The sequence below is a fragment of the Oreochromis aureus genome, linkage group 4 (assembly GCF_013358895.1).
Source record: "Oreochromis aureus strain Israel breed Guangdong linkage group 4, ZZ_aureus, whole genome shotgun sequence".
Classification (NCBI taxonomy): Eukaryota; Metazoa; Chordata; class Actinopteri; order Cichliformes; family Cichlidae; genus Oreochromis; species Oreochromis aureus.
The window spans coordinates 7,269,902-7,285,155 of record NC_052945.1 but is presented as its reverse complement, the minus strand read 5'-3'; the positions used below and the strand labels follow the sequence as shown (position 1 = coordinate 7,285,155).

The 15,254-nt window shown below is 40.7% G+C and overlaps 1 protein-coding gene across 2 annotated transcripts; it reads right to left on the bottom strand.

The window, feature by feature from the left end:
* Positions 1-3,920: 3,920 nt before the first annotated feature.
* On the bottom strand, positions 3,921-12,906 carry slc4a1a (solute carrier family 4 member 1a (Diego blood group)). Of its 2 annotated transcripts, none has more exons than XM_031725831.2 (21): positions 12,754-12,906; positions 11,653-11,729; positions 11,477-11,532; positions 10,349-10,455; positions 10,213-10,259; positions 9,966-10,131; positions 9,742-9,877; positions 9,596-9,665; positions 9,445-9,487; positions 9,165-9,349; positions 8,842-9,049; positions 8,364-8,567; positions 8,112-8,260; positions 7,832-8,026; positions 7,426-7,671; positions 7,237-7,326; positions 6,196-6,362; positions 5,855-6,096; positions 5,605-5,774; positions 4,997-5,170; positions 3,921-4,905 (listed from the first exon to the last, which is right to left on the bottom strand). In XM_031725831.2, the coding sequence occupies exons 2-21, from the start codon at positions 11,677-11,679 to the stop codon at positions 4,861-4,863; spliced, it is 2,727 nt and encodes a 908-aa protein (XP_031581691.1). In that variant the 5' UTR covers positions 11,680-11,729; positions 12,754-12,906; the 3' UTR covers positions 3,921-4,860. The 2 variants fall into 2 exon arrangements, with proteins under 2 accessions (XP_031581691.1, XP_039467240.1); XM_039611306.1 differs by having other exon boundaries at positions 12,734-12,856.
* Positions 12,907-15,254: the final 2,348 nt, after the last annotated feature.

Here is a 15,254-nt window from a genome sequence, read left to right as displayed (position 1 = left end):
TTGCGGATATTCTGTCTTGGATCTGCGAAAAACAAAAAACAAAAAACACCCCCATAAGATTATTTAAAAGCATATCTTTTATATATCGACTTCAATCAAGAACCAATCAGCAGTTTATAATATACATATTCGTGTTTATTACCTTTAACCAGTAAGGCTCGTGATCTTTAAAAATAGTAATTAATGTTATTTTGTCTTATTTGTATAAAAGGGCTTAATTACCAATTAAAGTGGCTAATTCTTCATATAAAAGTAATAAACGAGTCAAAGTCGTTAAATTTAAATTTGGCTCGACATAATGGTTTATGTTCATTACACCGCCCCTTAAACGTTTACGCTACATGGTGAGACATAGGCTATTGCTTGTGACGGCTTCAAATCTCAAATAACACTGCGGAGGGCTTCAACTAGCACATCTAGCTACGACAACAGGAGTCTCCGTCGAGCAAATTCTGCCAACCGGAATTTGGCGTATTAGTACTGTCCTTATTCCACAACAAAAGTATCGTGGACACACAGGAGCGACCATTTTCTCGCCTGGTCCGCTCAGTAATGGAGGATTTTCTGTCGGAGCTGAGGTTGGGGAGGATCCACGGAAGGAGGAAGCGAATGGACGTGGACGGACGGGCAGCTGTAGGCGACCAGCTGACCACGGACGAGGGATCTGCTTTCGGTCTCCGAGAAAGGGGAATGGTAGCTTGGAAGCACTGCAGCCAAATGCGCCACTCGACAGAGGCGCCTCATCACCGTTGGGCGCTGATCTAGCTCCGCCACGCAAAACCTATAATCTTCTCCTCGTAGTGTTAACTGAGACCGGAGCGATGAAATCAAAAATAACACTCGTTTACAGTAAATAAATGTGTTTAAAGGTTATCTGCAGGCCGTTTTTATTCACGTTTCAGGCGTTTCAGAGTGGGATTTGCTAGCAAAATCCAGAGCATTCTTCAGCGAGGCGTAACCGAACTGTGTTCCAATGATGGCGGCTGCTCGTTGTTCATCTTGTCCTTGATGGCCCCAGCTCAATGTGGTGTCCACCGTGTGACCTAGCTACATTTAAACGATCGATTTCACCATTTATGTAACTAAATAACCGCCACATTGTATATAAGAAACTCTTGAAACACAAAATGTACCTTAAATTTCATTATTATGACAATATGGGTGATATAAATTGGAGTGTTGAGGCACTACACGAGCAAGGACGATTTGACACACCGAATGCGGCTAAAATTGGGACATTTTCTTTTAAATATTATTAGCTATGCCTTTTAAAAGGTTATTTAATACAAGGCTTTAGGCTTTTTGGCATCTAAGAACAATTTCGTGTCCTGCAGAGTAGACCTGGACCACATTAACATTAGCTGTTGTTTACAACCAATCATTTAAATCACGTAACGGTTTTTATTTAGCTGCGTTTAATAAAAAACAGCTAATTTAAATGGTGGACAGCGGACAGGGATTAGTAACAAATTGTAAAAATGCCCGTAAATATCGTGGTGGCTGGCTGGAAAGACTTGCGGAGGCGCAGGAAGAAAGAAGAAAATGGAAAATGTTTTTTAACGGCCAAATGTTATAGCATCGAACTAAATTTTTTTTGTTGTTGTAAAACCAGAATTCAGCTTTAACCGTTGCTTACAGTTCCGGTTGCAGTATTGTAGCATTAAACGGCATCTAAAATGGTTAGCTAAAGCTCCGAGGAAACATGTTAACAAACCGCGGCTGAGTAGCTTCTCTGGCGCGACAAACAGCTCCAGGTCCGCCATGCTTCAGCTCTGCTCTACAAGGAAACCTACCGTGACAAGGTCCAATGGCGCACTGCAAACACAGAGAAACGGAGCTTAAAACTAAAGCCAGGGCGTCGCAGACTCCCTTCCCTCGATCCAAAACCGTTTAAGCGAGGGCAAGAAGGCGGGTTCTCCGAGCTCGGTCGTCGGAGGTTCTGGGCTAGCCAGTGAGAGAGAGGGGGAGAGAGAGGGCGAGTCTCTGCACGGTGAGATATTAAACTGAGATCCCTGATGGCTAACCGAGAGAGGCGGCTGGCTGTTCCGTCAACAGCCGCATGGAGGTCTCGGCGCGGAAACCACCGTTTATTCTCCTACGCAAATACTCCCCGTACAGCAGAAGCAGGCGAGTTTCGATGAAGGGGTTAGCTCAAAAGAGTCTTTTTTCGTGTTATTTTGAAAAGAAATTGATCACGTTTACCCCAGGGTCTTACATCCAGTTCCTTCCCCGCTGTTTGGGACAAGAAATTCGGGTATGGCCGCCCTCGTCTGTACCCTACCACCGTCGGTTTATTTCGCTATTACAAAGAAGCTGCCGACTGAGGCGCTTTACGAGAAAACAAAAACATGCATTAAATGTATATTTATCGCGTTTTGATGGCTTTTTCGCGGTTTGTTTATCACGTACGCGCACTGTATATTGAAACCGATCGGCTGTTGTGTTGGCTTACCTGTCTCTCAGCGTGAGCCTCGGTGTCGCTGTGGAGGAAGAAGGGGAGGGTTGAACGATAGCCAGCACTGCGCCGTCGGTCCTGGGCTCCAGTCCCCGCAGAGATGGTCCTTCCCCCCCGCCTCCATCTCACTCGCCGTCTCCCTCCACTCAGCGCGCAGCAGCTCTTCTCTCTCCATCCAACCATTTCGCTACGCCGAGACCTCCACATTTTTTCCGATCTCTCAGTTTGAATACAACCGAGGGCGATTATTTTTACTCCCGCAGGCCGACCCCGTCACATCTGCAGCCGAAGTTTGAACCCACCGAATACTTTATCGGGTGACCGAGAGTGCAATGAAAACCAATATTTTACAGGTGATTGTAAAATTTATACAACTCAATCACCTCACGCTCTTCCATCAGATTTTTTTTTAATATCAACTTAAAACCGAAACTTTACAAATTTTACTTAAAAACGCCAGATTTCCACTTAAAATATAAATAATAAAATGGTCTATAACACAAAACCCGCGCTGTTTCTCGCTGCTCCTAACCTCTTTTTTTGTATATTGTAAGCGGCTGTTTGACAGCTTCATTTTGGTCCAGCATGTTTTGCTTTTCAACTCCACCTTGTGTGTTTGTGGGCGGAACCCCCGGCCATCCAATCCAAGCAGTCCGATTCAGGGAAAACAAATGACTTTCAGGCCCTCGGCCTTGTTAAACCGTGTTGCGTTCCCATGGTGTAGGAAAAACGGGTATCTTTGCATGCGAAACGAGTAGAGACAAATGAAGACATGCTTGAACGAATAAGTCATATAGAGCTTATCTTAACTTCACGAAATGTCACATTACCTATAGAAAACAAACAAACAAAACTCATTGTAAAGAGGCAGGGGACTTAGCAGCGTGCAATGTCTGTTTTTAAAATTTAAGACTCAGAACAAGCAATTTACCCCTTTCCTGCCGTGATCATTTCCCCCAAAGAACTTTAACTATTTGTGTCGCAGTTCAGTTTGCCTCAAAGCAGTTGCGCTATTTAAGGGATAGGAAAATCAGCCGGTCCAACTATGTTTGTCTTGATTGAATATTAGAAACATTATTAAAAAGTGACATCATGAAATAAAAAATACATAACAAAGGGTGTATTTTACAACTTCACGGTTTTGTATGTTGTGTATCTATGTATTATGTGACATGTCATTCAGCTAAACATGTTTTACTAGTCTGAGAAAGAAAACAGTATTCTGTTTAATGATTCCCCCTGTGTTATTATCATAGTGTAGGCTAAGAATAAGTAAGAATAGGCCCCCCTTGTCTTCCAGAGCAGCAGGACTTTGAAGTTTCCTGACATCATTGAAGGCAGCATGAAGCTGACTGGCAGACATGCTCCTCACGCCCTCTCCTCTTTCTTGCAGGGTAAAAATAATGACAAAATGTTGACATGTGATGTGACATATTGTGTTACTTAATGCGTTCATGAAAACATGCGTTTTAAGGTTGTCTTTATTTTTTAATAAAATTAAATCCAAAGCATGTACAGTGTTTTGCACACAAATGTGATGGGCAACATAAAATGCACAACAAGGAAAATGTATACAGAGTTTTACGTGATTATGTCATCAGTATAACAATCAATTCAAACAATAAGATCTCAGCATCAACTATCTACCTGCACTGCACATCTCATTTAAAATCACAAACACTTACACACAAGCAGTGCATTTATATTCTATATAGGCCAACTGAACAAAAAAAGTCTAAACTGTTGCATAAACAATACACAAAGTAAATGGGAAAACTTCAGAAACAACTTCACACTTTTCTGAATAATCTGATAAACTATGGACAAAAGGCACATTGTAGTCTCACAAAATTCATTATTTAGTGCGCATCTGAAGAGCTGACATCAGATTTCCTTAGCTTAAAGTAAGGTGAAATTAAATTATTGTAACATGGGCAGAACTAAAATTTAACTGCATTGTTGTAATATTAAAGCCATGCTGTAATTGAGCACTAAAAGAAAATAAAACTATTATATATAAATGGATCTATCTAACATCACAAGGGGAAAATATCTCTTATTTTCAAAATCCATTCATTCATTTTTCCCTGAGAGAAAATGCCACTCTGTATCTAAGTACATAAACAGCCACTTATACCTTAAAAAACATTTTTGAAATCCTAAAATCTCAAAATATTAATTAGTAATACCTGATAGGTCTCGATGATGAAATTCAATACATTTTGGTTGTCTGTTGTGGTTGCAAACCCAAATTTAGATGCAGAAGTCATATATTAATAAATGTCAGGTAATGCCCTTTAAAGACAAATAGTAATGGAACAGTTTAAATATACAAAGAAGTGGCATCACTAAATAAAATGTGAATATGAACGTTATGGTGATGTTTATGGCAGTATAGATCCATCCTACTCATCCTCCTCAAATGTCACCTTGGCGTCATCAGCGTCCAGCTGCAACACATGCAGATCAGGTTACAACAAGGAAATTTACATATGAAATGACACGAAGAGGTAAATTTGAAAAATATAGATAAGCACTTACACATTTCATTTCCATGGCAGAGAAGAGCCTGCCAGTCATGAACATGCGCAGAGGAACGGTCAGAATGAGAACAAAAGGCAGAGCCAGAGAGAAGGTGCTCATCTTCACTGCCCAAAGTACACCCAGGCACACGAGCTGGATCAGAGTGAACAGATGCATTCGCATGGTACTCACCTGTACAAATGACAAAAATAAGAGTGAGAAATGCACTAATTAACAATTTATATGGTAATTATTACACCATTAGACTTGGATATATAAGAAAAAGCAGGATGGAATACATCAGCAAGGAGCTGTGAACCATTGGCTGTTTTTGAAAGTACCGTTAGCAGGTCTGGGAAAGTGAGTAAAAATGAAAGCAAGGTAAAAAAAAAAAATGATCACAAAGATATACAACAGAAGACACAAATGTGAGGGACAAAGCTACAAAGACATGGAAAAAATAGCAAATAGATTAAAAATTGTAAACAATACTAAATATTTTTTGTGCTCTGAGGAAAACTGTCTAACACAGTGAGTTAGCTTCGAAACATGAAGGTGTACTGCATACAAATTAACTGTGATTAGCTGATAAGTGTAAAATAAACTGTATTGTGCTGAATAGATACCCTGGTGGCATAGGCATCAGGGGGATGGTATTTCTTGGGAGTAATGAGCAGAAGGATCCTGTCCCACATCTGGATTCCATTTAGAGAAGTGATACCCATATAGAGGAAGATGCCAAACAAGGCAGTCATTGGAATCATCTTCAGAATAGGCTCCATGTAAATAGAAACTCCTGAAAATTGGCATGAGCAAAATGGTTATTTACTCTGACTCTGCTGTGCCTGCATTATTGCTGTAGATAGCAGCACCTACCAATCATGATGGCCACAATCATGCCGCTGACCCTCTGCTCAATCACTTTCTCTATCTCTGGTTTGGGGCCCTTGGACATGACAGTGAGAGCATTGGCGTGGGTGACAGATCGCACAGTGGCAGCACTCAGCCAAGGGACTCCAAAGATAGATGCGATTCCTCCCATGGTGACCAGGACGAGAAGGTCCCAGTGGAAACCCGACCCTTTTACCATTTTCCTTTCCGGTTTGCTCACAATCAGCCTGGGATTCACAGAGAACATTGAAAACAGAGATTTCTTAAATATTTAAGTAGTTAAATTCACACAAACTAATACTGTTATCGTTTAAAGTGTCACTCACGTAGTAATTTGGGACTCAAGGAAGATGAGGATGAAGACAAGCACTGCAGGTATACAGCTGGCACCTATCATCCAGCCGGGGAAAGGCTTCTTTTCTCCCATGGGGTTGATAAACCATCCCCTCGCATCGGGGTTAGTCACTTCAATACCTTTTGGCACAACCAGTTTCTATGAGAAGACAGAGTGATAATGCTGATTAGAAAGACATAGTTAAAGGTAGATTATTTGGCCTTACATCATACATTTTGAGAACTGGTTGGATTCAGAAATTGCATGCTAATGGGACAGACGTAGAGGGGGCAAGTTATCTTGCTTTCTCTCTATGGGTTAGTTTAAAAAAGATAAGTTTAAGAATGCTAAACATGTGAGATTAGAAAGGGTTTCGAGGTGTCTTTGAATGTAGACACAGCTCTAACTGATCTCAAGAAAGGCACATTTCCATCTAATTTAGGGAATGTTTAAAAGATCTGTACCTGATCAACATATAGGTGTAACTGGGTTAGAAACACTGAGCGTGTCAGATATGTATTTGGCCGACAATAAAGTGACTTTAATACTGGGGTAAAATGTTCAAATTTTCACAGATATATAATAGATTTGGCTGCTGCTATCTGAATAAGCTGAAGTCCTACTGATCATCTGGATAATCTTGCAAATAGAGCATTAATGTTGTGTAACCTGCTTGACATAAATACAAGGACCAGTTTCACAGAGTCATCCTGAGATAAGAATTTTGAACTTTTGATATATTTTACAAGTGGTAGAGCAGTATGATTAGCAAAATTGAGATCACTGTCCAAAATAGTGCCAAGATTTCTTGCTGCGTTTCAGATACAGAGATAAAATTTTCCATCTCTGACCTTTTGGACCAACAACAAATATTTCCGTACTTTTGAGACAAAACAGGAAAAATGTCTGTAAAGAGCTGTTGATAATATTCACTAAATGATTTATATATCAGTGCCTTTGTGATTATTTGCACACAAAGACATGGATACTTTTTAAATAACTATTTTTATATGCTCATTTCCACAACACTCACCTGAGTGTAAGCATCTTCAATGCTGATATCCACTGCAATCATGAAGAAAATAGCAATGGGGACTCCGAAATCTCCAATCAAACGACGGAGCTAGTAAGAAAGAGAGCAAAGGACACAAAAAGGTCAGATCTTCAGCATCTAAATAAAGTGTTGATTTGGAATACTTCTCTGTTCAAGACTTGATCTTACCCAGCCAGGAAGGAAATGGCCATTCTTAAATTGACGGAGGAAGTATGCAATGAAGAAGCAGCCAAACATCAGGCACATAGAGAGCAGGGCAGTGTTGGGGTATGCCCTTTCAGTTTCCAACTTATGAACTGTTACATTGCCATCTGGATGGATCTCAACATGCTCCTCGATGATTGGGTGGAAAGGGTTGTCCAGTGTATCATTCAGACGGTCATAGTTCAGGATCAAAGGGTGGGTTTTGAAGATCTGAAAAAGAGAAGGAATAGAATAGAATAGACCTTTATAGTCATTGTACATGTACAACGAAATTATGAGAAAGAACAAGAAGATAAAGCAAATAAGACAGTTACAGAAATCAAAATAATCTCTCTGTTTTAAAATGGATCGAGGAATCACAGGAGGAAACCTTAAAGAGCTTATTGAAGGTCTCGTAGATGAAGATGAGAGAGATGAGGATGGAGAAGATTTCTTGGGTGAAGCGGGAAATGTATCGGACCAGGAAACTGCCCTCCATTGCCACGATGAGAACCACGATCACTATCAGCCACATACCCACCCATATGCGGCCTACGATGTACTCAATACCCTGCATCTTGCAGAACTGTTCAAAAAGGAAAGGAAGTATTAAAAGTAGCCTTTAAGAAACTTGAGTTTTTGAGTTCTAACATGCAACAACTTTTACATACAGCGAAAAAAGCTTCCTCAAACACCAGCAAAGGTCCGGAAAAGCCGATGACAAGGACTGGCTGGGCGGCAATTAAACAGAAGAAGACACCCTGGGCGGCAGTGGAGATCATAAGCTCTGACACGCCCATCATTTTTTCCGTTTTGTCAGCTGGGTGCAGACAATAAGGATGAATATTAATAAAACAAAACAAATTTCCAAATGAGTTAAGAATGCAAAATCACACAGTTCTCTCTATCTCGCTCTCTTTTACCTAGAAGCCCTCCGAAGGTGATGGCTGGAGAAAGGGCAGCGAAGTAAATAAAGATGACGGCAGCAAGAACCTGAGGGTTCAGAGCATCTGTGAAGTCGCTGATGTAGTGGCGGTAACGGCGCTTGATATCCTTCACCATGCCACCAAAAGGATAGCCTGTTCGGGCCAGAGGATCCTCCTTCGGCCCCGGTGGAGGTTGCAGAGCTAGAGAAACAAACAAATCAAATAAATTTTATTTATGATCAAAAATCTTCAGTTCTTCCTTATGCATGAGATTCTTTTAGAAATCTTTTTCTAATTTTGGTTTGGGTTTTTTTGTGTCCATTTTTTCTTTTTCTGTTACTGTGTACAATAAATTAAATCTAAAGAAGTTTCATATTACTCCCCAAACCTTATTGGCTCATTTTGCTGTTGTAGGTGTTGTAGATTTCACTTTTTAAGACCAAATAGGAGCTTCTTATCTCAGTTGTATGCTGACCTTTCACCCTTTCTCCAAAAGCAAGACGGGGGTCAGTGGAACGGAGTTTGTCACTCAACAGTTTTTTCTGGAAGTCAATCACTGGCTCCAGCATTGCCGTATCTTGGATCTCAGTCGGAGGAATCACAATGCTGCAGTCCATGAAGTCAGCGATGGCATCTGTGATGTCTTTTGAAGTCTGAGCCAAGTGAGCTTCCAGGCAGAACACCTGACATAGAAACAGATATAAGTTTTTATTCACCTGAAACCAAACAAATGAGGTGTCCTTTATTTTGATTAAACTGCGCAATTTCTACAGCGTCACACTTCCTCTTCTCGCTCACCCAGTCAGCCAGCAGAGCACCCATGGCACGACCGCTTTCGCTGTAGTTGATTCCACTGTGGCCGGGGCCCACCAACAGAAATATGAAGCGAATAGGGATAGAAGACTCCAGGACAGACTCCATCACCACAGAGTCACTCAGCCTGACGAAGGCCACTGCTGGTTTCTGCAGGAAGTCCAGTTCACCTGTGGGAAACACGCACATTTTGATATATCTGTTCCATAACTACGTACAAAAACTGAAGATAAATGAATGGGAAATCAGAAAAAGTTAGGCATACCTGAGAGGACAATTGAAGCCTCTACATTGTCAGAGCTGTCTCTCTGCAAAGAAAACAAGTAAAGCAGTAAAACATGTAAACTCTGCTACACTGACAATAAATAAATAAATACACATATATTAATCTGCATAACCTCCCCCCAAATTTGTACCTTTTTTGTGACAGAAAAGGTCTGCATCTGAATATCACCAAAGGGAGTGACCACAGGTCCCTCAGTTTGACTGGAAGGACAAATCAAATGAGCAGTCGTGTTTAAGACATAGGCATCTTGCAAAAGAAATATGTTGTATGGGTTACCTGCGTTTCATCAGGAGAACTCTCATCAGGTCATCATGATCACTGGAACGGATCACATCCTTGTTCAGCAGTTCATCAACCATTTTCTCAACCACAGCAGACAGATTGCTGGCATTCATATCAAGGATAATAGCACCTGGGGAAATGTAAAACGTGTTGTTTTAAAGTTTGATTTTATTCAGATATAAACACTGATTTGTGTACATGTTAAGCTCCATACTCACCTGTACTCACGGCCTTGCGGACGTGGAGCAGGCTGGTAAAAGTGAGATAGGAGACGTGAGAAGGACCCCATTTTCCTGTGGCATGGTTAAAGTTTTCCTCGTAGCCCACCCAGCGGCCAGTCTCCTGCCAGATGTTTCCCTCAAGCTCATTCAGCTCCACATAGGCCTATGATAAATCAGTGTGATTAGTTCATTTCATTGGTGAATTTTAATAATGGATTTGAAACACTAAAAACTGTAAACTAACTTGGGCATCCCCTCTTGTTGTGGCATTGGTATTCAGGTTCAGAAAAGCTGAAATAAAAAGACAGAGGTGTGATTTGTACTTAGGTAGATAAAATCACACCACAACACAGAGAAAACAGACTTTAAGAAGACTTTACCCTCTGAATTGGTGGGAATGACGATGGGCTCCGGAGACGGCTCATCCTCTTCCACCTCCTCCCTCCCCCTTTCAAGGTCAAAGTCATCACTCTGACCTGGTATGGTCCTAGTGATAGCACCAAAGGCAAACACTGTTTAAAATCAGGGATCATCAGGAATTCTGCTCAAAAACACCTCCTGACATCACAGCAAGTCTTACAGGCAAGTCGTAAAGACAAGCAAGCAGTTGATCTTACATTTTATAAAGTGATTAAATATAAAAAAAAATGACATCACCTTATCTGTGTTTTTAGATAAATTAACTTTGAAGTCTGTGATTGCTTTTAGCAAAGTAAATGTCTTTCCTTGATTAAATCAATCAAACCATTCGCACAGTTAGTCTGTCATTAGTGTCATTCTGAAAATGACCACAAGATGGCAGGCTTGCTCAACTAATTTGTTAGCTGCTTTGTAGTGTAATGATGATTGGCTGTGTATCTCATGGCTGACCTATAAACTTAAACTACCTCTGCTACCCGGAATTCATGATAATTAAACATTTGTCAGTGTGAGCTTTTGTAAGAGGCACCCAGATCTCTCTTTCCTACATGACTTAAATTAAACATAATTGTAAACTATGGCTATTGAGAGCAGCCCAACACGCTGTTAGGCAGGCACTATAATTGTAAGCAGATGCCCATGTATTACACCCAGAAGGTATCTTGCAATATACAAATGTCTCTTTTTGATATTTTTCTGACCATCTGATAAGTTCAGCATGTATCCTGATTTTGGTGTCCCAAGCTGCATCATTAAGTTTATGTGATATTCTGTTGCTAAACTGTGAGTAAATGTGGGTGTTTTCACTTAATGCACCTGACTACTGCTATTGCTGTATCTGAAAACCTAAACAATTCGCCAAAAGAGGCTAAAAACCTCATAGCCTAACTTTGTGATGGAAACTTAACAGACAAAATAGTTTGATCTAGAACTTGATCTAAATACAGTCATGGAGGAAGTTGTTGGGGCAAGAGTATGCTCATTCTCAGTTGAGGGCAGGGAAGGACCCACTTATCTGATCAGAGACACCACAATTTCAACATAAACATGGACTGCAGTTTTGCTTAAAGACGCCAGGAGGAACTCACAGCATCATTGGAGAAGGGAAGGCTGAGCCATTGTCTTCATACGACATGTCACCGCCCTAGATATGGGCAAAGTTGTAAAAGAAGTCATTGAAACAGCTGGATGAAAATGGATAAAAAAAACTGAAATAGATTTTAGATGGATGAATGGATGGATGTAAAATCACAAAACAAACAACCTCCTCAAAAGTTAAGTTGTTTTCCATCGATGTTGGCTTATCTGTCCTCCCAGTTTTCAGATACTTTCATGCATTCCCTAAGGCAGAGGATGAATGAACATATACATAAAAACACATGGGATAACTAATAAGAAATAACAACACCTCACTATGGACCAAGACAGCTGTTTTGTCTGCTGGGATTTCTCTGCTTTGATCTTTTTTAGGCCGTTTCAATGAGGAATCATATATCATCCCCATTTGTCAGCAGAGTTGCAGCTGAGGGCAGATAATCAACCAGCCGTTAAGAATATGAACTACGTTACAGCTGAAAAAAGGCCCTACAGAGTCTTATCTCTGGGTTACACCCTTCAACAAGACACATCTCTTATCCTCAACAGCACTACGGTATAGTTATCAAATTTTTGACTATTTGGTATTGAACCATAAATTACAGAAAAATATTATAAATCTAACAGTAAATTATTTGAGCGTAGTGTATTTCAAGTTTTCAAACAAACGAACAAGTCTTGCACTTTTGGTATAAATGGCAACCGAAAATATTTGCTGTTGGACACCTGAAAAAGTAGAAAAGTAAAGCTTTCACATTGCAAATCTACTCTACACCTGATCAGAATAATGCTTTTGCAGTTCTTGGAACAAATGACATTAGTTAGTTTAATAGTCTTAAGAAGGCGTTGTCATTTGCTGATAAAGATATTTTTCCCGCTAGCACTGAAAATATGCAGATTATTAAACACATAGTCAGAATAAGCAAGTAATATATATTTTAAACAATAATAAAAATCAAAACATTTCATGCATGTTCTATCATGCATTCAAATTAACAACAAAAAGCTGAAACATAAAGCAACAAATATAAATAACAAATGTTTTCTTTAACAAGATTACCAGAAAATTACTCAAGCAAATGAATTAATTTCAGTCTAAACTTCTTACAAACATGTCAGAAACATAAAAAGCTTGACTCTACTTTCCTACTGGAGTACATTCAGATATTCATCCTGTTTGACCCCTTCCCTGTGGATCATTAATGCTAAAAAGTGTGTCTGAACCCTACAACAGGAGGTAACACCCCTACCTGTACACAGGTAGTCCTACCTGGTTTCCAGCACAGGAAATAGGCCGATCACAGGCCGAGCCGTTCTGTCAGCTTCGACAAGCCCGGCGACAAAATGAGCCAGAACAAGCGAAAAGACAAATACAGCAAGAAAACTCGAGTAGCGGGAACACCCATATGAAACTACGTCGACCGTAAGAGGTGCAGTACCCTCCTGGTCCTCTGGTTGGCTGTTGGGGCAACCTGGTAAGGAATGGGTGGGGGGTGATAGAGACAAACATGGCTATCAGCTTTAGACACCTTGACACAGGGATATCCCAACCCTAATTTGGCCGATCCGCCCTCTCAGCATGAACCAAGTCCGAGTCCAGACAGGGACAGCATGAAACAGCAAGCTGCACTTCATCTTGTCGAAGGGGCACACATGGGCCAAAGAGGGTAAAGAAGGGGGCAATGTACAGTATCAAGAGCAGAGCATCTCACTACGTCATTTTGTTTACGTATTGGGGATTCCCTCAAATTGAGGGTTGGGTGAGTGATGAGATGTGATGGGAACACATTAAACTCAACTTCTTTTTTCCGTTACAGCCTTCAAGCTCACCTGGTTTGTCCCTCAAACATATCATGTGGTCTCAACAGGGTGAGACATCCTCAGCAGTTGCCTGGCGGTAGAAGCTGGTAGCTGGTGATAGATAAGCCACACATGGATGTGGGTAGACTGAGAAAAAGTGTAAAACAGATGAATAAAGACACAAAAAACAATAAGAGCAACAGAATTTTTTTCAAAACATGTGATAACAGCTTGTGGAAGAGCACTGCTAATGAGAATTTACGGCAGTGCAAGTCCAAAAACAAGTGCAGTTGTCAGTCAACACAAAGTAAACTGACCGTTTTCCTGTTCACAAGTCTTCTGGGGTAAAACCAACCATACAGGCAATCTTAAAAGAACTCCTGGTGGCATTCACTTAAAGCCACAGAACACATGATTGTCATCACTGATAAACTAAATGCATTTTTGAAGGCTTCAGTATCAGTTCTGTATTAAGATATGTGACCTGGGCCCAAGCCAGCATCCCTGCCAGCATCTGCCAACGCCAGCCCCCTGAGCCTGCGTTCACTGTGAGTAAAACTGATTAATCCTGTGTGTTTTCTCTGAGACAGCAAATTCCAATCATAAGGCTCTTTCCAGTTTCTTAGCCGGCCAATAATAAAGTGGTGTTTTCTCTTTCTGAGTCTGCAAATTTACAAACTGTGTGTTCTGTTTCTGAGTGGGAGAGCAATAAAACTGTGTGTTCTTTTTCTGTATTGAGACTGAATGTTGGAGTGTAAGAAAGATTTGTGCTATGTTGTGCTCTTCAGTCTGTACAAGCTGCGTTAGCATCTGAGGAAGACAGTCTCAGAGATTGCTTTATGAAGGGCCATCCAAGACACTGAATCCCAGCTGCCATGCCCTCAGTCATCCCATGTGTCCTGCGCATCTTTCATTGGGTCCTGCACCGCTCAAACCTTAACTCAAGACTGTGTGTCCGAAATTCATGCAGCATCTGAATTCTGGACTTTGCTTATGGCCTAAACTATAAGCATTAGATTAGAATAGAATAGAATAGAATAGAATAGAATAGAATAATCCTTTAATTGTCCCACAAGGGGAAATTTGGATGTAACAGCAGCAACATTAAAGCTAGTCTTGGTGTCATTCCTGTCTCCCGTGTCCTATAATTGGGTCTGGAATTAATCCAACCGTCACACAGCCTTAAATGTGACAGATCTTGGATCATGATCACAGTCTTTAAAACTGTAAAGTGTGGCATTGACACTGTGGTTATTGGAGAATGTGCTGCTAGTTACTAATCTTGCAGATGTTGGTGTAAGACGTTATGCCATTAGCCAGAGATTTCCAAACTTTTTGAGGTGAAGGGCCATTTGTATGACCTCTGATCAAAATAATAACCTGAATGTGTGTTTCAGAGAAACTTACCAGCTTGTGTACGTATATATCTGGCGATCTGGTATCTGGGAAAGAGTCCACTGTGATCACTATGAAACTATAAATGAACTCATATGGAATTATGTAGTAAATAAAAAAGTATGAAATAACTCAAAACATGTTTTATATTTTAGATTCTTGAAAATAGCCACCCTTTGCTTTGATTACTGCTTTGCACACTCTTGGCAATCTCTTGATGAGCTTCATGAGGTAGACACCTGAAATGGTTTTCCAACAATCTTGAAGGAGTTCCCAGAGATGCTGAGCACTTGTTGGCCCTTTTGCCTTCACTCTGAGGTCCATCTCATCCCAAACCATCTCCACTGTGTTTAGGTCAGGTGACTGTGGAGGCCAGGCCATCTGGCGCAGCGCTCCATGACTCTTCTTCTTGGTCAAATAGCCCTTACACAGCTTGGATGTGTGTTTGAGGTAACTGTCCTGTTGAAAAATAAATGATAGTCCAATTAAACACAAACTGGATGGGATGGCATGTCTCTGGAGGATGCTGTGGTAGCCATGCTTTGAACAAATAACCAACAGTGTCACCAGCAAAGC